This window comes from Mastigoproctus giganteus, chromosome 14 (genome assembly GCF_048544385.1).
Source record: "Mastigoproctus giganteus isolate SK-2022 chromosome 14, ASM4854438v1, whole genome shotgun sequence".
Taxonomy (NCBI): Eukaryota; Metazoa; Arthropoda; class Arachnida; order Uropygi; family Thelyphonidae; genus Mastigoproctus; species Mastigoproctus giganteus.
In genome coordinates, this window is record NC_143588.1 from 100,997,589 (window position 1) to 101,019,905 (window position 22,317).

At 33.8% G+C, this 22,317-nt stretch overlaps 1 protein-coding gene across 1 annotated transcript in view; it reads left to right on the top strand.

Moving 5' to 3' along the window:
- The window catches only part of LOC150075445 (uncharacterized), a 244,358-nt gene that overhangs the window by 212,603 nt on the left and 9,438 nt on the right, over nucleotides 1-22,317 (top strand). Inside the window, exons 7-11 of the mRNA XM_090389152.1 lie at nucleotides 98-212; nucleotides 2,042-2,264; nucleotides 10,215-10,279; nucleotides 10,500-10,580; nucleotides 17,780-17,962. Coding sequence (XP_090245278.1) covers nucleotides 98-212; nucleotides 2,042-2,264; nucleotides 10,215-10,279; nucleotides 10,500-10,580; nucleotides 17,780-17,962 — 667 coding nt within the window. The remainder of the gene's footprint in view (nucleotides 1-97; nucleotides 213-2,041; nucleotides 2,265-10,214; nucleotides 10,280-10,499; nucleotides 10,581-17,779; nucleotides 17,963-22,317) is intronic.

Genomic DNA, 22,317 nt, shown 5'->3' on the forward strand with positions numbered 1-22,317 from the left:
ATTTAAAAAAACTTAATCTAATGTTTATTTATTAAAAGTAAAAATTACAACACAGTTTGGATCCAGTTTTTTATTATTATTATTTATTCTTTGACAGGTTTTTGAATATCTACCAGAAAAAGGTGGAATTCAAGTATCTCAGTCCGCTGATCAAACCTGTGATGGCCTTGTATCTCCATCTGAAGGCTCTAGGACGATGAAGCTAGCTAAAAGTAAGTTTACTCGAACATAAATTTCTCAAGATATGTCTAATCACCAAATTTCCCGTCTTCATATATTTTTTCGAACTCTAAACTTTTATTAATACACCCATAGCTAGTAAAATAATTAACTCTAGACCAACTAATTGATGCATAGGCTTAGAACATTAACTCTAGAACCGTTCATTTATTATGTTTGGCCTATAATTACGTGCTAGGAAATAGTGGCATGTATATAATTAATAGCATGCCATGGTGTGACCCTTTTAGCAAGTATGACTGTAGGAGCATAATATTTAATTAATTAATTTCTTTTATTGTTCCTTTTCTATGTTCCAAAGATGCGAAAAGATAGATAGTGCGAGAATTTAGGTCAACAGGATAGATGAATAAAGGATTGAGTGTTATCGCTGTAAATCGTGACTCTTACCGATATAATTTTCATCGTGTAATTTCGATATTAATGGTTATTAATGGATTCAAGAAACAACATTCTTCGTTGTAAAGATTTTATTATGATTTTTTTGAATTCGGAAAACCTAGAACTCTTATATTTCTTTTAGCGCAATTTTATGAATTATATCTGGAGTTCCAAAATAGGAGTTTCAATATATCTTTCCTCCTTCTAAATGGCTACTGGTTATCGACGTTTGAATAAAGGATATGACTGTAGTCTTCCATTTTTACCTCATATTCTTTTCAATCTGAGATAACTATTGAAGAAAATTGTATAGTGTCTGTAAAAACACTCTATGGATTAATTTAAGGCAATCGAGTCGATACCTCTGGGACATTTCTCTTTCTTCCTATTTGCTGCGTGCCACTATTACGTGATCTTCTTTTTTTTTTATCGCATTTAGCGATCATTTACGCAAAATCGGTTTTTGATGATATAGAATAGGTCCCTTGGTATCCAGAGGATATTTTATAAAATATTTTATTCATGTTCAGTGTTTGCGAACTTCTATATCCCAAATTCCCTTACTTTTGACAAAGAATGGTTTAAATTTTGATACGCGTTGTTTGATATACTGATTTAAAAGACCAAAAAACAGTAAATTTTTATCTGCTATAACTCACATAAATATGTTCATCTTCTATTTATAACTGTCGATACCTTTTTACGATGCGAGAAAATGCTTTCCTTTTTTGGCCACCAACTTGCGCGATTATTATATTCCCTTAGTTTATTTATTTATTTGATTTTTTTATATATTTTAAGATAAACATTCTGAAGTCAAATATACCTTTCGTTGGGTATTTACCATGTGCCTTTCGCTTATACAGTTTCGCCAGATGAAAATTTGAATTATTATATGGAAAAATCAAGCCATTCAACCTGAACTGTAAGGGCTATTGCAATATGGATGAGCTTTAACCTAGAATTTTGTGTTGTATAGCTTGAGTGACACAAGAGGCGAATGATCACACTCGCAATCTCCACATGATCCGTCTTACACATAAGCTTTCCTCATTTCTTCGTATCCCAGATATGTGCATGTTTCACCCCCTCTCATCTTTGTCCCCCAATCGCAAACTCTTCTCTGCTCGGGAACATTATCTCCCCATTTATTGATAGTTGTTGTCAACCTTACCGAAGCTGGCACTAGCGATGGGCCAAAACAACTTTTCGCATACTAAGTTCCACTTTTGAAAAGCTGCACTTTTATTTTAAAGCACATTATACCATGAGAATGGCAAAGAATAAAAAAAGAAACATATCTAGCCTTATGAATATTGTATAAATAAAGAGAACGGGTGTGACAGTTTGATATATTGGACTTGGTGGTTGTGGAAGTCGGGATTATATGTTATCTTTTTTTTCCCTTTAACATTGACAGGCAAACATCCAAACATAGGCTGTCAGTTTCCCTCTTGGGTAACGTCACCGCATCGATGGCATACCCTTGACGGCAGGAAGTCATATATCTTTAGCCACAAGAACACGAGTTTTAAGATTACTCATGCCCATGCCGATCACCCAGATACAAGAGTAACGTGTACAGAAGACGTGGTGACAACATCGAATTCTTCTACAGTTGTGGCTTACAGTATGTCCGGATGGTAAGTTAAGTTCCTTTGAACTAATAACTCGATTTTCTTCATTTTTATTCCTCTAAGAAATTATTATGGATAAGAAAACGCCCCCGACATTGTGCAATGTATTACAAGGAAATCTCTACTTGGGCGTTATTGCATACCTGTTATATTTCATAATAAAATATTAGTGGTGTAATTTAAATTTAAAATATAGAAGAGGTTTTAAAGCAGAAAAACCTCTTTTATTATGAATAATATAAAGAAATTATTGAATAAAGTAATATGTACATCATAAATAATTTTTTATTGATATTTAGAAGATTTATTGGCTTTTATTTATTATATTTTTATTAATATTACTAGTAGTTATTTAAAAATATCTATACAATCATATTGTTGCTCGAAGTAAATAAAATATATATATATATAATTTTTTTGTGATTAAATAATATTTATTTCATTTTCTTTCAGTATTTAAAAACATTTATAGTAAATTTTGAAATTTACTGCAGGTGGCGTTAGCTGTCGCCAAGGGATATGGCGTATCCCTTAGCAACCGCATTAGATGAAGCAATTCTCATTATTTGCATTTCGAAATAGTAAAACCTTCAGAAAGCTTTAGAAAAAATCGATTAATTGCAAATAAAAATGTTCTTATAGAATGATTTAATATATATACTAATATATAACTAAAATTTAATAATTTTTCACTATAAAATTATGTAATAGTAATTATAATAATAATGTGGTTTCAAAGGAACTGGATGCAAAAATTAATTTGGATTTCAGGAAAGCTTTTGATACTGTTGCACATGGAAGACTACTGTAGAAATTGGAGGAGTATGGTATTAAGGGCAAGTTGCTACAATGGATAAAAGGGTGGTTGAGTGGGAGGAAACAAAGAGAGGTAATCAATGGACACTACTCTTCGTGGATTAATATTATTAGTGGAGTCCCCTAAGCTTCAGTGTTGGGCCCACTGTTGTTTTCTGTATTTAGAAATGATATTTATGAAGATATATCAGACTTAATATCCAAGTTTGCAGATGATACAAAGGTTGACAGGGTTGTTAATGACAGTAATGGCAGTGTGCTACTGCAACAGGATCTAGAAAAGTTGGGCAGATGGGCTAAGAAGTGGCAACTGAAGTTTAACATTGACAAATGCAAAGTACTGCATATGGGTAGAAGTAACCCCAGAGGAACATACTAACCATGTGGTACTATACTTAGGGAGATAGAAAACGAAAAAGACCTGGGAGTAATTGTGCAGTCACATATGACTTTTCTGAGTACTGCAGACAGGCTGCCAGAGCAAGTCATGGGGTGTTGTCAATGATATACAAGAATTTTGCTAGTAGGGAAAAGGAGGTGATTATCCTTTTGTATAAGACAATGGTTAGGACATGCCTTGAGTAGTGCATATAGGTCTGGAGGCCTCGTTTCAAGATGGATGTAGAGTTGCTTTAGCGTATACAAAGAAGGGCAACAAGATTGGTGAGGAGAACGAAGGGGTCCTCTTACCAAGAAAGGCACAAGTTCTGCAAATGGCAGCTTCTGAAGACCTCAATTAGATCATCGGACACTTGCCAGATTTGCCTTTAGCCAGCAGTGTGTAATTGCTGGAACAAACTTCGATCTGTCATTGTGGAGGTTGATAGCTTAAATAAATTCAAGGAGGAACTGGACAAACTTTTAGAGGGAATGGATGTGTGAAATGGTGTTTTTTTTTTCGTTGATGTTGTATAAGCTTGCTTTCTTGCATCACATGCCTCTACTACTACAATTCAACAAATTTCACAAATAATAATCCAAAACGTTAAATCTGGGAGGAATCAAAATCTGTGAGGAGTAAAAATTTTGAACGGTAATCTTAATTATTACTGAGCTGAAAAGCAACATCTAGTATCATCATCTAGTTCCTCAATTTAGAGGCAGGAAGCAGAGTTTTAGTTTCTATTGAACTGTATAAAAGATATAATAAATTAATTCGTTCGATGTAAATACTGTCTGCACGAAATAAGTTTGAAATGAAGGGAAGGATCCATAGAAAGATCTCTGTGCTCCTAAAGGCAATGTATTGAATGAGAACATTTTAGCTTGACAATGGGGAGTCAGATCTTGCAATTGGCTACGTTCTCTGTTAATGGATGCAAATATTAAATGCATCACTGGTCCCCCATTACTGATTTAAGTGAATCGCGTCGAGAGATTAACAAGAGAATGCCGTTTCGAGGTTAAGGAGTGGTACCCGATCAAGCTTACTAAATTAACGAAGTGTTCCAGATAAATCGCCCCGACCACCAATTTATCACATTAGTTCAATATCCCAGATCACGAACGAAAGCAAGATAATAATCTCATTTTGATCACTACCCTTGTGAGCAAAGAATGAATGGTTATATTTCTCTTAATTAACAAATCGGATCAATCTTTTCAGCATCTACAGCAATCTTTCCATTCGTATGCGAATGATTGATAAACTGAACTAAACCATTTAGAATAAGTTGAGAGAAGACAGCGAATATTAACAGAGAGACACTTAAATTATGACTTCGATGGTGTTTATTATATCTCAGATGATTACTAATGGTTGATATACAATAAACACGGAGTAATGGTTGCCTATCATTAATGCAATCTGTCCTAAAAATAACAAATTTTAGACTCCATCCTTTAAGATGATTATTTCCGAGGAAACAGCCTCGATGATTATATTTTATTATTATTAATTCGTTCAAAATTGGAGGAGATTAAGTACATTTTGCATTCGTGTATGAAATATGGCTTTCCTACAAGTTCTCAGTCATACTGATGGGAAAATATAATATTTATTTAATATAATACTTAATATCGCTTTCTTTTTTTTTAATTTGCCCGTTCTTTGTTCCATTCTCTAAACAGCTGGAAAGTTTTATTTTGCAATTCGAAATTGGAAGTATTCGATGTCAAAGAATGTCTTCTGTCGTAGGCGGTTGTGAAAGACCCAGAATACGTAGTAGGTTATGCTCGAATGTTCAAATAGATATAATGAGTACCCTTTTAGTTCATGAAAATTGTTAAAAAAATAGCTTTGTGTTGGGTTCTGGAATTTAGCCGCAGGGGGCCCCTGGTGGGACTACACGTTGCCTGCACACACCGTTAGGAGGTACCCAGGCTGCTCATTGTTCTCTGGCTGGTCTGCATGAGGGTCACCTGAGCGGAGACCAAATAAAAGAACAAAATTTGAAGGGAAGACCCAGAAAACGAGAGGAAGTTAGGTCCGAATTTGGGGAACAGTTAAAATGGCCAGATATAGAAGGCAGTCCACACGAGTAAGACGAAATAGGGGTTGGGAAAGAAGATCAAAAGTCATCCTGTGTGAGCCCCAAAGGCCAAGCGCTCTCTGAGAGTTCGGCACTCCACACATCATGGTTGGCACTCCACAGTGCCAACCATGATGATGACATGATCTTAATCTTTAGTACATCATATCAGTAGGCAAAATACTATCTGACCCTAGTTTGTGATTGGACTTGGGGGGACGTTATTCTGAGTTCTAAGTTCAGCAAGCTTGACCCGTCTGAAGGTGAGGATAGCTTGCGCTTAACTCGTTAGGGCTTTGTATGTTGTTTCATCCTGAAGCGGGTATGTTTCCTGGTTGCGAGGGTTTCCCCTGGATTTCAGTAAAAACATTTGAGTCTACAATAATCGTAAGCGGGGAACTCATACATAAGGAGCCCCCACCCCACCCCACGACTCTTCTTCGCCATAGTGGCAGAATGGATTACTTTCAATTCCCATTGCTGTCAATTTCTACTGGAAGGATCCATGTCCTGTAATCAAGAATGTAACTTGCAGACCATGCGTTATGTCCATAAATTGCATGTGTTCTCTGGTCGGTTTGCCTCTTTTGCAAGACGAAACAGCCATCGCTGAGCAATTAGTTAGCTGTTTTGAGGGCCAAAGCAAGTAAGTTGTCCGTTTGCTGGAGGAAAAACCCTGCAACCTTCACCTAAGACTTATTAACATAGCCACTATATGGAAAAATTAAAAATTTCTCACATCATTAATGGAATTCAAAGACGGGCATTTTCCACTCGGGTGGAGGATGGTGATTATATCCACTGTGGCATCCGCGAGAACCATACAATAAGCTCTACCCACGTTTATTTTATTTATTAAATGATTGTGCATAAACTCTATTCGATTCCAAGAGATTCCAACCAGCCCCAAACTAAATTTGCTACGTTTCAAAATTCACTATGAAATTCCTTCATCAGGTAAAAAAAAAATATATTTCAAAATGGAAACGAGGTAGCTAATACAACACCAGTTGACTCAATCCTAAATATAATTCAATTAAATGTTAAAAGTAATAAAATCGAATCGAGAAAAAAAATACTAAATATTATGAAATACGAAAATGCGGCTCTAAATGGCTGAAAATAAATTTTTTTCTGCCACCTACCAAAGAATAAACTTTCTCGAGATCATATAATATGTTAATAACAAGTCAAGATGGATGAAAAATACAAAAATATATATCTGTCATTGGTTGAAAGTAGATGGTAAACCAACAAGAAGCCAGACATGGTAAATTGTGTTTCAATTCGAATATCCCAGAATTGATAGATTTCCGTGGGGCAGACATTGTTCTGCAGATGGACAAGAGAATAGCCAACCTCAAAGCCTTTTTTTTTTACCTTTTATGATATATTCGTGTTTGGGATATGGCATTCTTGTTGCTGGAGGCTATGGCGGTGGTCCACGTAGTTCTTCCGACTTATATTTCTCTCTCTCTCTCTCTCTCTCTCTCTCTCTTCTCTTCTCCCTTGGAACCAACCGATCGATAGGCCTTTCTCATGGTCATATATTATGATCCGAATCGCCGTCGCCGACGTAGCTACACTTCGGATTCTTACAGCCCCAAGAGAGTCCTGATGCTACACGCCAACACCGAGAAGAATGTTAATCGATCCCCCCCTTTTCAACCGCCCGAATAAAGCCATTTACAGATTCACTACAAGCATCCAACCACTGGCTTTCGGCTGCTGCCTTGTGCTTCTCGTTTGCTGTGTGTGGAGAGAGAGAGAGAAAGAGGGAAAGAGAGAGAGAGAGAGAGAGGAAGGTGTATTTTAACTGCCCCGCCATAACAATCACTTTATAGCTTTTGGCAAGAACTTTATCATCGGGTATGCACTCGCTGAACAACAGATAAACCTTGTTATACTCTTTAAAGCCATTTTAAATTGCTAACGTGCTTCAACTAATCAACTGAATTCTCGAGAACAGCAGTTAATAACAACTGTAAGATTTTAAACTTGAACTCGACGAATTATCCAGAAAAGTAATCGAATTTACAGAATATTCATCTTATTTATTTTATTCAGTTGTCAATCATAGAAATTAGTATTTATAAGAGATATAAAATTAAAGTATAGTATTTATAATCAATAAAAGTTTTTAAAAGATCATAAATAAAACACATTATTTTTTTTTTTAAGTTCTAATTATCTAATTTTACTAATCGGTTGTAATGTCTGGCATTTAGCTTTCTTTAATGTGAAACCACGCACGTTCAGTTTATTTCATGCGCGTGCAGCAGATTACAAATTGCTGTGACGTAATACCAAGTGACAAGAAGAAATGCAAATTCAACAACTCCCCCTATAATAAACGTATATTTTCGAAAATAAAAATAAATAAATCCATTTTTGAGATTTAAAATTCTTCGATGAATAAAAGAAATGCATTTTTTTAAAACTACATATGCTATTTACCACGATAATCAAATTGCTAAAAGAATAATTTCTCCATAATGATGTACTAACAGAATGGAAAAGTAAACCAGAGAGAAAAATAAAATTATCTTAGTTGTCATAAGGTTGAAATTAATGACTTGCTGTGTTTTGTAATGGGTAGAAATTAAAATCATGGGAACTTTTAATTATGTTGGTTCCTTTTCACAGCAGGCCAGTCGTCCTTTTTTATTCTTTTCTTTCTTTTTTTTTCTACTTTGGGAGATGGCTGTTGCCGGAACGTTGATGTAAATGAAAGAACTTTTAGTCTTTCCGCAGTTTGGAGTTCGATTAAATTGTGTACTTTATCGCTTATCGGAATTCCATTGTGTGAGTAATGAAGCCTAATAATATTCTGTCATTTTTTTTATTTATTGAAAATAAAATAAATGAGTTTGTTTCCGTTGGAAATGAAAGCGTGTTGCTACTGCGAAGAGTTTTTATTTTTTTATGAGACAGAAAGTGTGTCAGCAGGTTATTAAATCCGAAAGTTTTAAAATAATCTTTATAGTGATATGTTACTTCCCCTTTTTGGACTGTTACCTATCTTTGGAGAATATGGAATGTAACCCTCTTTGTTTAATTAAAAAGCCATCAGTGTTCTCGATCTGTGAATTTTTGATAATTATTTCATACTTCTGATTTAGTGCGATATCATTAACTTCTACAATTTTCACTCCTTTCTTAATTTTCAATATATTTTTTCGATGTCGACTTTATATAGACCTTTACTGTAATTTTTACGGCTTCAGTAAGCCTGCACTGTCCAACCAAAACATTATGACCACCTACCTAATAGTGAGTATATCCTTCTCTTGCCGTCCGTACTGCCACCACACAGAGAGGCATTGTCTCTATAGGGCCTCTGAGCGTTTCAGGAGATGCGTAGTACCATGTCGTCAGGATTGCTTCCCAATAGTCCCTGGCCGGTACAGCAATCATCCCTTTTTCGAAGCCCACCAGATCACGTCCTTTGTCCGTGTCGATCAGTTACTTCGTATGGACCGCACGCTATGAACCCACAGTATCACTTTTACTGGTCCTCACCGCGATACGTGTGCCAGCAAACGGGGAGGAATGGTCAATTTCTAAAACACAGGGGTCATTATGTTTTAACTGGACATTGTATGTGCCAGCTTTGCGTTCATCTCTGTTCTTTGCACCCTGACAGAATTTCTGTGTATAGTCTGTAGCTTGTTATACAGGCCGTTTAAAAAGTATGTGCATTCTGGGACGTATTCTAGTTGTAAGACATTGACAGAATTTCGATAAAGTGCGGTCAATCTGCCGAACCTCATTAAAAATCAACCACAACATCCTCTGCTTGCACCTTCATGATGGTGGGACTGTTAGTAACTCTTTCCTTCCCTATGTGTAAGTTTTGAAATACTGCAATTGATATACTGGAAATAACAGAAGATAACCATCGCTAAAATATACACCATATTTCCATATGGTGTATATTTTAGCGATGATGGGTTATCTTTTGACTTTTATAAGCTGTTCACGATTTATATCTATATTCATCAAGGGTGGCCTACTATCGAAAAATAGTGATATGAGATCGGATTGGCTTAATGGAGTTGCTTAAATGCTTTCCTTTCCCCACGCCTGTAAATAGATACAATTAGAACTTAGGATGCTGTTGAGGAAAGGTTCTCTTTGACTGCTTCAGTTTTCCCATAACCATCAGCTTCTGTTTGTCACGATCTCGAAAATGCTATTTTGAAACTGAGATTACCCCAGAGGAAGATCACATGTCCAACATAGACTCCTTCATTGCTGTTTGTGAAATTGGATGGAAATGAGCAGTTAAACCACGACCCACTAGGTCAATAAAACTGACGAATATGGACCAACAAATCCCTTGATGTGATTATATCATCTATAAGTTTATAAGTATCTATATATGGCAAAGAAAATGACCATAATTTAAGCAAACCGTGACTATCTCTAGCTATCTCTTAGAATGATCCAAGTTTGCTCAAACAGTTGGTTGAATCTGTACAACTCAAGTTCAGCTATTTTGATTAGTTTAGCTTCAGAATTAAATATGTCCATCGAAAAATAAAAAAATCAACACCTGAATGCTGTTTTCTTAATTTTTTTTGATTGAAGTATAGTGCATGCATAAAAAAAAATTAATGCGCGAATGTTTCTTTCTTAATAAGAAGCACTCTGTTTTCCCTTTCAGCAATAATGGGTTTGTCTGCATGACATTCCACAGGAGAAACAAACACATCATTGAAATTCAAATTGGTAAGTCATTATATGCGTATAATTTTTTTTCAAGTATTTCAGTTCAAAACACATTTCGCTTGCTGTTTCCATAGTAACCTTACAATAACGTTACTTTCTGGTGGAACGACAATGATGCAATAGAGAGAGAGAGAGAGAGAGAGAGAGAGAGAGAGAGATTATTATATTTGTATTGTGAATTGTAAGGAACTCATCTTTTCTTTCTGCATTTTTTTTCCAGGAGAATTTGTAAGAAGACCACAAGATGCCTGCCAATCACCAATCTATGATTCCTCCACAGTGGAGTTTGTAACCCTAGTGAGTGAGTACGCATATAAAGAAAAGAAAGTAGCCAATAGATGCAACAGGGTTTTTTGGACATGCAATTTATGATAACAGTGTACACTCCCCCCTAAAAGCTTGGAATCACAGTGTATGACAACAGTTTTATTATTTTGAAATTAGCTATGATAATGTAAGATTTAATATAAAAAACAACACACTACAAAGTATTTTAAGATTTTTTATTAAGCATTTAAAATTTTACAGCAATAATAGTGTCTTGACTAACATTATTCCAAGCAATCTGCAATGTTCCTCCAAAATTTTGTAAAGATGGGCAGACTTCAGTGACTTAACGGCCATAAAAGCTCTATTAGGTTTAAATCACGCGATTGGGGTGGCCACACCATAATTTGCAATACCCCCTCCTGTTGTTTAGTTGCTAGAAGGTCCCAGCACAGCCTGGACCTGTGCTTCGGGTCTTGTTGTAATATAAAATTTCTTCCACAAAGTCGAAGTCCAGAGGATATTGCATTATGTTCAAGAATAATTATATAGCCTTCTTTTCTTAAAATTCCTTTAATTCTGACGATGTCACTAACTCCAGAAAAACAAAAGCAACCCCAGATTATGATAGAACCATCACCGTACTTGACTGTAGGCACTAAACAATGGCATCATTATTTTCCCCCTCGTTGATCGTCCCACATAAACTCTACGCTTGGATCCAAATATTTCAAATTTGGATTCATCCGTCCATAGTACTTTTTTTTTCCCCATTAGTCAGTAGTCCAATGTTTATGGTTCTTATCTCAAACCAACCATTTCTTTCGATTTTCCAGGTTTAAAAATGGTTTTCGAACCGCTACATGACTATGAAGTCCTGCTTATAAGACGAAGTTTTACAATCGATGTAGACACGGGGGTTTCTTTGCTCCTATTGAACTCAACTCGGATTTCAGGTGCAGTAAGTGCGATTACGTTTAGAAGTCAATGTTATGGTCTTATCTTGTGCTTCCGTTGTTACGCGCGGTCGTCCTAATCACGGTTTGTCCTTTAACTTACCAATCTCTTTGAATCTTCAAATGGTGGTCTGTGCTGCTTTAAATGAAACACCCAGTTTTTGCCAATGTTTCTCATGGAATGACTTTTTTATACAGAGTTATAATAGCACATCTTTTTTCAACATCTAATTCCTTATTTATTGCCATGTTTATCAAGAAACACAAAACTTACCCCAAACACCCTTTCTGAATAACGGGTGTTCGATTTTATTAGTTATAGCTTGCGTTCTTCAATTTATATTATTGCAAATACTAGAATCATCTACAACCCAATGTTTTCTATCACATTCAGGAATGTTCTGCACCTTTCTGGAATATTTTAATAAAAATTGGTAAACGAGTTGGTCCTATTTTAATAAAATCTTTGAAAATTAAGAAAAATGAAACATGATTCCAAACTTTTAGGCGAAAGTGTATATTTAGAACTTGTATAATTCTAAAAATTTGTAAAAAAATTAGGAAAAAACCCTGGATTGCGACCTGCTGTGAATTATTAGTAATATTAATAATTCGCAGAGAAGTCAAATGTATGCAGAACTTTACAAATTTCAGCCAAACATAATTCCTTATGTTCTTAATTGATCCTTCACGATGTGTTGTGCTCCTTAGAAAGGAAGATTGTGTTGGAAGATTGAGATATTCAATAGATGGTCATTTGTGTCCTGTAACCACAATATATTCATTCTAAATGTCACCTACAACCAGTTGAAGTGGTTAAATGTTTTCAAAAGGGTTTTGTTGACCCACAGCAGCGTCCACTAGTTATGCTATTTCTTTCAAAATACAAAATTCGTTAAAATTTTTGAGTAACCAGTGTATAAAGGAGTCTTTCCTCAAGAAAATGCTTTAAGAAAGGTCACGTTCTCAATATCTATTCGACATAAACACCGAATTTCAGCATTCGCGCAGCAAAATAGGACCTTTTCTATCCGCTATCCCTGGCTCAAGTCTATTCAAAAGAAACGAAATAGCAGTCTGGTAACGATTATTCTAGAACGAAATGAAATATAAGGTCTTATTGGTATAGTAGGAGCATTAGGTTTAGTGAATGGTGTGTTACGTCTCGCGAGGATTGCAATCCTCTGAGGTATCGTTGAAAAGAAAATAAATATATTGGACCTATAAGGATTAGTTACCATCCATTTATCAATGTCGCGAAGGAGAAATGCTTTTCCAGACAAAGAGGTACTTTGAATGCGAATATGTATGGAGCTGAGAGACATCAAAATACCTATGATATTTGTACATCATGATGATTTAGTAGGGAAAGAGGAAAAATGGAAAATATAGCGGATTCCAAAAAGCAATGCATTATTTTACGTTTCTGGTGTACAATTCATTACCAACAAAAACATCAGTTATCTTTCAATTGGCTTATGTGGGTTCATTCAATAGATTTTCATTAGAGTTTAATTTTCTGGTATTTTTTTTTAATGTCCTAGTGAACAGATAGGAAGGTTATCTGTTAAATATTTCAATATCAGGCTCGAAAATTTCCATACCCTCCAGCTTCCCAGAATGATTTCTTTCAAAAATCGATTAACCATTATGATAATATTTCTTCCCTGTTCTTGTCTGCCACCAGGACTACAACTCGATAAAGAGTATTTCCTTTCGATAGATAAAGCGTGTGTCATCGTGTTTAGATTGCCTGAAACATTTCGTGACGTTTCCTGTCAAATGTCGAATTATGCAATAAAAAAACAGTCAAATTCTTAATGCTTATTCTGTTTTCATCGCTGTAAAGATTTGATACTTAGAGAAAAAGCTTCGATACTCTTGAAGATATTTTTAACTTCTTCGAAATAAATAAAGAAGGAATCATAGTTCGGATGCTTGTTCTGACATGTCTGATTCGTTCTTATTTTGCACATTTGGCTCCCTGCGACTTATTTCTCTCTTCTGAGTTAAAAACTTCAAAATTATAGTGTTGTTGACATATAAAAAGAAGAGTTCTCTACCAGTTTTTAACAGCAGCAACGTCGTTGGTTTTAAATTAATCTCGTTTCATTCGTTGATAGTCAAGTTTAATATAAAATTCCTCAGTGGGGTGACGTGGAAAGTTTGAATTGAAGATATGCCATGGTTTTTCATCCCGGAAAAGGCAAAGCCATGCTTGAAAAATAACTCCAATCCCGGGGTAATCAAAAGCAATTCTTTGTCTGTTATTCTACTATGTAAATTCTAAAAGCAAAGCGTTAACTCACTCTTCCTTTACAATTTTTTTAGGGAAAAAAGTCTCATTGTAAGACTGAAGACAATTTTTATTTTTGGTTGCACAAAGTTGGTTCTTTTTTTTTTTTTGGAAAGCAGTCTGGACTGCAAGAAGTCTTTGTAGACGACCTTATTCCAGTTAATTAATGTCTTGCTTCCTTTGATAAGGAGATGGACTTCTTAAATAAATTTCGTCAATACTGAAGAAAGCTGAGAGAAACCATTTTTTTCGAGTCATGCTGGTTTTTTTTTTTTTAATCCATTTTTGATTGTACTCCAAACATGAAAGACGAAAAGTTGCTGACCTTATAGCAAATGAACTGAGAGACTGAAAGTAAAAAAAAAAGCGTTTTATCTTTGGATTTAAATATACAACCAAATAATCAACATTTTCACATAGAACAACGCAAAACATAAAGTTGAATTCCACTTCAATTTTTATTTAATTTAATTTAATTTAAAATTTATTCATAAATATATTAAATATATATTGATATTAATATGTATACTCTGTAACTCTTCTTTAAAATTAGATTTATTTTACAAAAGGAAATAGAAATTAAAAAATAATAATTTTTTAAAAAAATTATTGTTCGAACAATTTTCCTCTTTTTTATATTTTTGTTTATATATTTTTAAATAATAACAATATTACAGAAGTAATTTAAAAATTATAGATATTTGTAAAAAATTAATTTATAAAATTATTTTTGAAATTTCTTAATAAAGTAATCAAATCAAATTAAAATCAAAAATTTATAAAAAGTCCTTCTTTTGACCTTGAATAGCTAAAACTAAAGGAAATCGACGCATGCGCATATGAGTTAAAGCCACGCATGCTCATTTTGAGCATGCACCATTTGTCTATACACAAGTGTTATCAAAAAACATTTAAGTGAAATAAAATATTTATTTTAATAAAATAAACTTAAATTATGAATATAATAATCAAGCGTTAATAATATTATAAGCATATTTAAAACAAGTAGTTTTTTTTAATAAAATCTGTATAAAAAACAAAAGAGGAGTAATTCAAATTTAGATCGATACCATTCTCATTTGCCCACTCAAAAACCAAATTAATATAATTTTATGATTGTCTACAAAAGCCAAAATGCCAATAAAACCTTTATATTGTCTCAATATTAAAATGGGTAAAAATCTTCAAAAAATAAGAAATTAAAAACATCTTTAAGTAAAATAGTAAAGAGAAGAGGTCCCAGAGAAGATCCTCGAGACACAAATTACTGGCTAAAGCACTTGTAGTGGCATATACCCAGTAACTTTGAGGAGGCAACCAGAGAGTGTATTGAACCACTGAGGTTAATTATGAGGACATCATTGTACTCAAGAGGGATTCCTTTCGATTGCAGAAGAGCCAATGTATCGTCAGTACAGAAAGGGGTTCTAAGAGTGGAGTCAGTAACTACTGACAGGTTAGTCTGGCTTCAGTGGTAGGGAAAATCTTAGAGGAAATGGTTAAGAGTGCAATCCAGGGAAATTTAGATAGAAATTGCATTCTGAAGGACACACAACATTACTGTTAAGGTTACTGTATAAGCTGGAACATGTTGGGATCACTGGAAAGACTCTAAGATTGCAGGGTGGCTGAGGGCAGAGGGTTGTGGTTAATAGATATTCTTCAGACTGGTGCAATGTCAGGACTATGGTTCCCCATGGATTGATTCTTGGACCATTATTGTTTCTGATTTTTATAAAATACACCGACAAAGGGATAAAAGGCGATCTTAATATATTTTATTTTTTATTTAATTTTGTTAAGTGTTATTATTTTTAAATATTTTAATTTAATTCTAATATATTAGAGTATTTCTTAAATTTTAAAACTACCCATTATTAAACTTTATTAATCATTTAAAATTTAAAGGTGCTGCAAAAAATTATTAAATTGTATTTAAAATTATAAAAGACATGAAATTTGTAAAATATTTTTAATTATTAACTTTGTTTATTTTAATTAATTTTATATTTTAAATCGAAAAAATATATATTACAGGCGAGAGCCCCCTAGCAGCGAGGCCTAAGCGATAGGGTAGCTAATTCAGAATAATATCTAGGGGTAGATGACCCTCATCAACCAGTGCAATACCACCACTTTGCTTATTGGAGGATTTAAGTGGTGAAATCCATGTTTAGAGCCAAGTTTCTGGCATCCTCATCTCCCCTAGAGGACTGACCGATCTTTAGGAACGGTCAAGTGAGATTAAAGGGAGGGTACCCTTTTAGAATAGGGCACCCTCCATAGTAATATAGTAGTTTCGTCACTTGTCATCATTTTGGAGAGGTCTGGGTTCAAATCCCGGCTATGACGCCAATAATTTCTATAGGAGAAGTTCTGTAGTTAACCAATTCGGGTTTTTCATCTCACACATATGTACTATTAAGAGGAGCAATGTCCTAAGTTACTTATGCACCTATAAACCGACTACATTTCTAATTAGGGGTTATTTTTATAAATGGTAAGTTGCAGCACCATTTGAGAGGATGTACCAACGCAGAAGAATAAATTCTCGCTCCTAAATCGTCTTGTAGTGGTATCAAACGAAGGATCGAACAGTTATGGCTCTCCTGCAGTGTAGAATTGATAACAGCAAGAAGTAGAAGCCTAAATCATGCCAAGAACTGCTGCTCGACACCATCCATTACCTTATAGATGATATCGTGAGTCAGCGGTTAAATTTTTACTTATTCACTGTACATTTTCATTCAACCCCCCCCCCCTTCTTTCTACCGTCGATAGCTGGAGTGTAGTGAATTAGAAACCCACACCGTGCTTCCCCCTCACCCCTACAGTTTCCCTTTATTCAAAGCTTGATAAGGCCATTAACACTTTAAGCAGATAATCAGGGCAGCGAACGCAAGGATAGACGTCAACGGATTTATTATGCAAATTGCCCCGCAGTCGGTGCTAAGAGTTAGCAGAACCGTGTGTCGTCTCTCCACAGTTTCGTCTTGATCCACTAACTCCGTGATGAACATGTGAAAAGACACGAGGCTTTAGTATATGGCTTTCTCTTGTGTTGCTCCGGGTTGCTGGTTGTCATACCAACACCAGAGGAGAAGACAAGGTGCATTATACTGTTACAAATAGCTCTGCCAGATGAGGTTAATGTTACTGGAAATGGGTACACTCATCAGCTCTTAATTTAAACACTTATCTGTATCACTTTGAATTTCTAGTCACACTTTGGAAACGCATAATTACTGTGAAATGTCTGCTTGCCAGAAAGGCGTCTATACAAAGGCCAATATTTGAGTAAAGATCAAAGCTTTGCAGCGATGGATGCTTTTAAGAGACAATGACATCATCAGTGGTGATTAAAGTACAAATTGTAATTTCAAATATATTTTTTTTCTCGCTTCATATCATATCGTCCATCCTTTGGGAAATTCAATGATTCTTCCTCTTTCAAACGTACCGATTGTTGTTTAAAAAAAAAAAACATTTTTTCTTCATCTTTACTTGTAAGTAAATTATTTCCAGAAAGGCATTCTGGTAACACACTTCCATTATCTAAATAAAACCAAGCATTCAATCTTCTTTGAGTCGATGTGAAGCGAACTATAGAGTTCCCATTATATTCTCGTTTATAGAATAATAGTTTGATGTCTGTGTACCAGAACAGTAAATTTTCTGACATCCTTAGATTTTACGTAAACATCCGTTTGACATCTGTCAAAGAAGGCTGTTTCTTTCCCAACGATAAAGAATACCTTCTTTTTCTTTTTTCTTTTTTATTGCTCTCTGGAATTGAAAATTTGAAATGTCTACTAATCCAAAAGTGTAAAGAAAGAAAATGTACACAATATTTAAATTCAGTTTGTAGAGATGTCTTTATTTAATAATACAAATTTATAGATGAATTCCCATTATGTTATTTTGGAGTTTAAATTGTCTTCTTCTTCTTCTTCTTCTTCATTTTTTTTCTTTTTTAATAAGCGCCAGATCCTGCCTCTGCCAGGTGTCCGATGTTGGTAGAAACAGATGGAATTAGAGTCCAAAGTGGAAAAGTGGCTGTTAGACCGGAAATATGTCGGGATACAGCAGCGTTGGTAGTGGGATGTAGGTCACAAGACTCCTTAGAATTTCTCACAACCTGCGCCTCCTTCAGGGACGTAAAGAGTAAGTCTGCATTCCATTAACTTCTTTTCAGTAAAATAAGGCTATTTTAAGTGATTCTAGAGCATTTCAATTAATTTAATTTAATTAAAGACAATTTTAAGTGATTCTAGAGCATTTCAATTAATTTATTCTAATTGAATTTAGAGAATTTCAGTGATTGTATAGCATTTAATTTCAATTAATTTAATTTCATTAAAGAGAATTTTAAGTATATTCTAGAGCATTTCAGTTAATTTAATTTAATTAAAGGGAATGTTAAGAGATCCTAGGGAATTTCAATTCATTTAATTTAATTAAATGAATTTTGAGATTTTAATTTTAATTAAAAGAGAATTTTGAGTGATTCTAGAGCATTTCATTTAATTCAATCTGACTCAGTTAGGAGAATTTTAACTGACTGTATAGCATTTCAAATAATTTAATTTCATTAAAGAGAATTTGAAGCGATCCTAGGGGATTTCAATTCATTTAATTTAATTAAAGAGGATTTTGAGTGATTCTAGACTCTATAGCATTTCATTTAATTTAATCTGACTCAATTGGAAGAATTTTAAGTCACTGTATAGCATTTCAAATAATTTAATTTAATTAAAGAGAATTTTAAGTTATTCTAGAGCATTTCAGTTAATTTAATTTAATTAAAGGGAATTTGAAGCGATCCTAGGGAATTTCAATTCATTTAATTTAACTTAATTCTCTTTAATTAATCACTCAAAATTCTCTTTAATTAATTAAAGAGAATTTTGAGTGATTCTAGAGAATTTCAGTTAATTTAATTTAAATTAATTTAAGAGAATTTCAACTGATTTTACGAGCATTTCCTATAATTTGATCTACAATTGAGAGAATTTTAAGCGATTGTATAGTATTTCAATTAATTTAATTTAATTTAATTTAAGAGAATTTTAAGTTATTCTAAAGCATTTCAATTAATTTAAGAGAATTTTAATGATTGTATGGCATTGCAATTAATTTAACTTAATTAAAGAGAATTTTAAGTTGTTCTAGAGCTTTTCAATTAATTTAATTTAATTTAAGATAATTTTAAATTATTCTAGATCATTTCAATTAATTTAATTTAATAAAAGTGAGTTTTAAGTGATCCTAGAACCTTTCAATTAATTTAATCTAATTCAATTGAGAGAATTTTAATGATTGTATAGCATTTCAACTTAATTAAAGAGAATTTTAAGTTATTCTAGATCATTTCAATTAATTTAATTTAATTAATTGAATTTTAAGTGATTGCAGAGAGTTTCAATTCATTTAATCTAATTCAATTGGGAGAATTTTAAGTGATTCTACAACATATCAATTAATTTAATTTAACCGAACAGAATTTTAATTGATTCTAGAGTATTTAAATTAATTTAATCTAATTTAATTGAGAGAATTTTTATGTACATGGAATTTTGTTTTAATTTTGTAACCAAAAAGAAATTTAAAATTTTCAAAATTAAAAACAAACTTTGTAAAGACCAAACAAACCAAACTCTCAAACCAGGCACTTAATAAAAACATCCGTTTCCTACTTTCACGCATGCGCAGTCAAATTAATGCATTTATTGCAAATTCCAGATTTACGCATGCTTGTCATTAACTGCAGTATTGAACAGAAATCTGTTTTATTTTCTGTTTATAAATATTTTAATAAAAGATATTTATTTTTCTCCACCGAATTTATCTTTTATATTTATCAAATTAGTTTCTAATTAAAAAAATTATTTAAATTATACTTTAAAACAAAAAGCATATACAAAAAAGTACCGAATTCCTAAATGCCATTTATATTAAAAATTTAATATTTAATCTATTATTATTTTAATTTATTTATATAAAACGTTATGTCAATAGAAATGATCTTTAAAATCTTTATTCATATTTCACGGTATTTAAGAAATTAATTTAGATTTAAGTGTATTTTAAATAATGCAATATATAAAATTTATTTATGGGCTACTTTAATATGGACTGCGCTAAACTCGGTTTCGAGCATTTCTAATCTTTTTTAAACAAAAATTGCCTCGGTTAATATCCGTATCGACATAGGGCCGGCGCTGACGCAATTCGCTGCGAAGGCGTGACGCGCGAGAGAAGTGAAACAGACAAGTATTATAGGTGACAGGCATTCGGATTATCTCGACAGCAGTCAGATCGGCCGCATGAACATGCTAATCAGGGATGGCAGACGTGTTTGATCAGAGAACGAGCTACGATTGGACGGCCACGTATGAATGGAATCGTTCATTCGGATCGCTAATAAAACGGACGAATCGGACATATGACACGGAACAGGCTCGCGCGAAATTGCCGTCGACAATGTTGACCCTGTGATCTAGATACCGAAGTGGATGTAGTGGGCAAATTATTGTGGACACCACTCGATCATTTAAAGGAAACCGGAAGTGCTGATCTCACGTGACTATGATAGCCCACCTCGCGAACAAAGAGCATTCCATCCCTCTGTAGGTTTATATTGTTTTAATGAAAACAGTTGACATCGCAATGCAACAATGTGCCAAACGACAGTGCTCCACACGCAGACGTATGAAATTCCAGAGCAGACGACCCAAGAGGCATGCTCTTCTAACCATTGATCGTCGTCGACTGCGAATGCTGAGTTGTCCAAATACCTTGTGCAACTCGCCGATGGAAGCCTTCGTGACTTCAATCCATGACAGCCTGACTTTAATCCATTTGAACACCTGTGGGATGTTTTGGGATGGAAAGTGAGGAACATGGACACTCAACCATCATCTGTTCCGACACTGGACATCTTCAGACATCTAGTGGAGTCAATGCCTAGGAGAATTGTGGCTGTTATCCTTGCGAATGTAACCAAACGCGGTATTAGGTAGGTGGTCATAATTCAGTGCTCACTCAGTGTATATTCTTCATAAAATTTTCTATTGAAAAGACAAAAAAAATTAAATATTCTTGTACGCAAGTGCCTGAGCATGCTCAGTATGTAATATGGCATTCTTGATGATGCCTGTGCTTTGTCGTATATAGAAACCTAGAGAACGAGAGAGAGAGGGGGAGCAGATCAATAGGAACAAGAATGGAGAGGAAAATAAATAGAAAAAAGACACAAAGAGAGAAATGAAATAGTATAGAAAGAAAGATAAAGGGAGAAATGAAATGTAATACAAAGAAAAATAAAGGAAAAGTAAAAAAAAAAGATAAAAGAAGACAAAGAAAGAAAAATGAAGAAGATAAATATGGGACAGGAATGAAAGAAATAATAGGTAGAGTGAGAAAAAAAAATAGACGAATAATAAAAAAAAGGGAGAAAGAAGGTAGAAAAAATAGGGAAAGAACATGAAAAGGAAAAAAAAAAGAGAGAGAGAGAGAGAGAGAGAGAATCAATAGAAACAAGGATATGAGACAAAAATGGGAAGGTATATAAACGGAAGTAAACAAAGAAAGATAAAGAATTGTGAGAAAGATATTAGTGCAAGAGTAGAAAGGAAGTTTGAGGGCTTTGGAAGAAAGAGAACAAATGAGAAAAGAAACATGAAGAAAAAAATAGGGGTGGAGAGACAGAGAGATTACACAAAAATGGGAATAAATATAAAAAAAAAGAAGATTGGTATAAAAAGAAAGAGATAAAGAAAGAAAATAGGATAGAAAGAAATATGGATAGGAAAGAAAGAAAAAGAGGAAGGAGAAAAAAGATATAGGAAAAACAAGGAAGGAGCAAGAGAGAGAGTGGGATGAGACAAAAATAGGAAGGTATATAAAAGGAAACAGATGGATAGAAAGAAAGATAGGGGTGTGACAAAAAGATTATGCAAGAATAAAAAGGGAGATGGAAAGTGTTAAAAGAAAGAGGGTGAAAGAGAAAAGAAAGATAGAGGAACAACAGAGAGAGAGAGAGAAAAGAGAAAGAGATATGACACCAAATGGGAAGGAATATAAAAAGAAATAGATAGGAATAAAGAAAATTCGAACAGATAGAATGAGATAAAGAAAGAGAAATATGATAGAAATAAATAAATAAATAAATAAATATGGAATAGAAAGAAGAGAGGAACGAGAAAAAGTTATAGGAAAAACAAGGAAGGAGAGAGACAGAGGGAGAGAATTAATAGAAGCAAGGAGAGAGAGATGAGACAAAAATGGGGAGTAATATAGAAGAAAACAGAAAGAAAGGAAAAATCAATAGAAAGAAAGCGGGGGGGGGCGTTAGAAGAAAGAGAAGGAAATGAGAAAAAAGAAAGATAGAGGAAGAACAGGGAGAAAGAGAGAGAGAGAATGAATGGAAAGAAAAAAATAGAGACAACACAAAAATGGTTACAAATATAAGAGGAAACAGAGAGAAAGAAAAAAAAAATGGGATGGAAAGAGAGAGA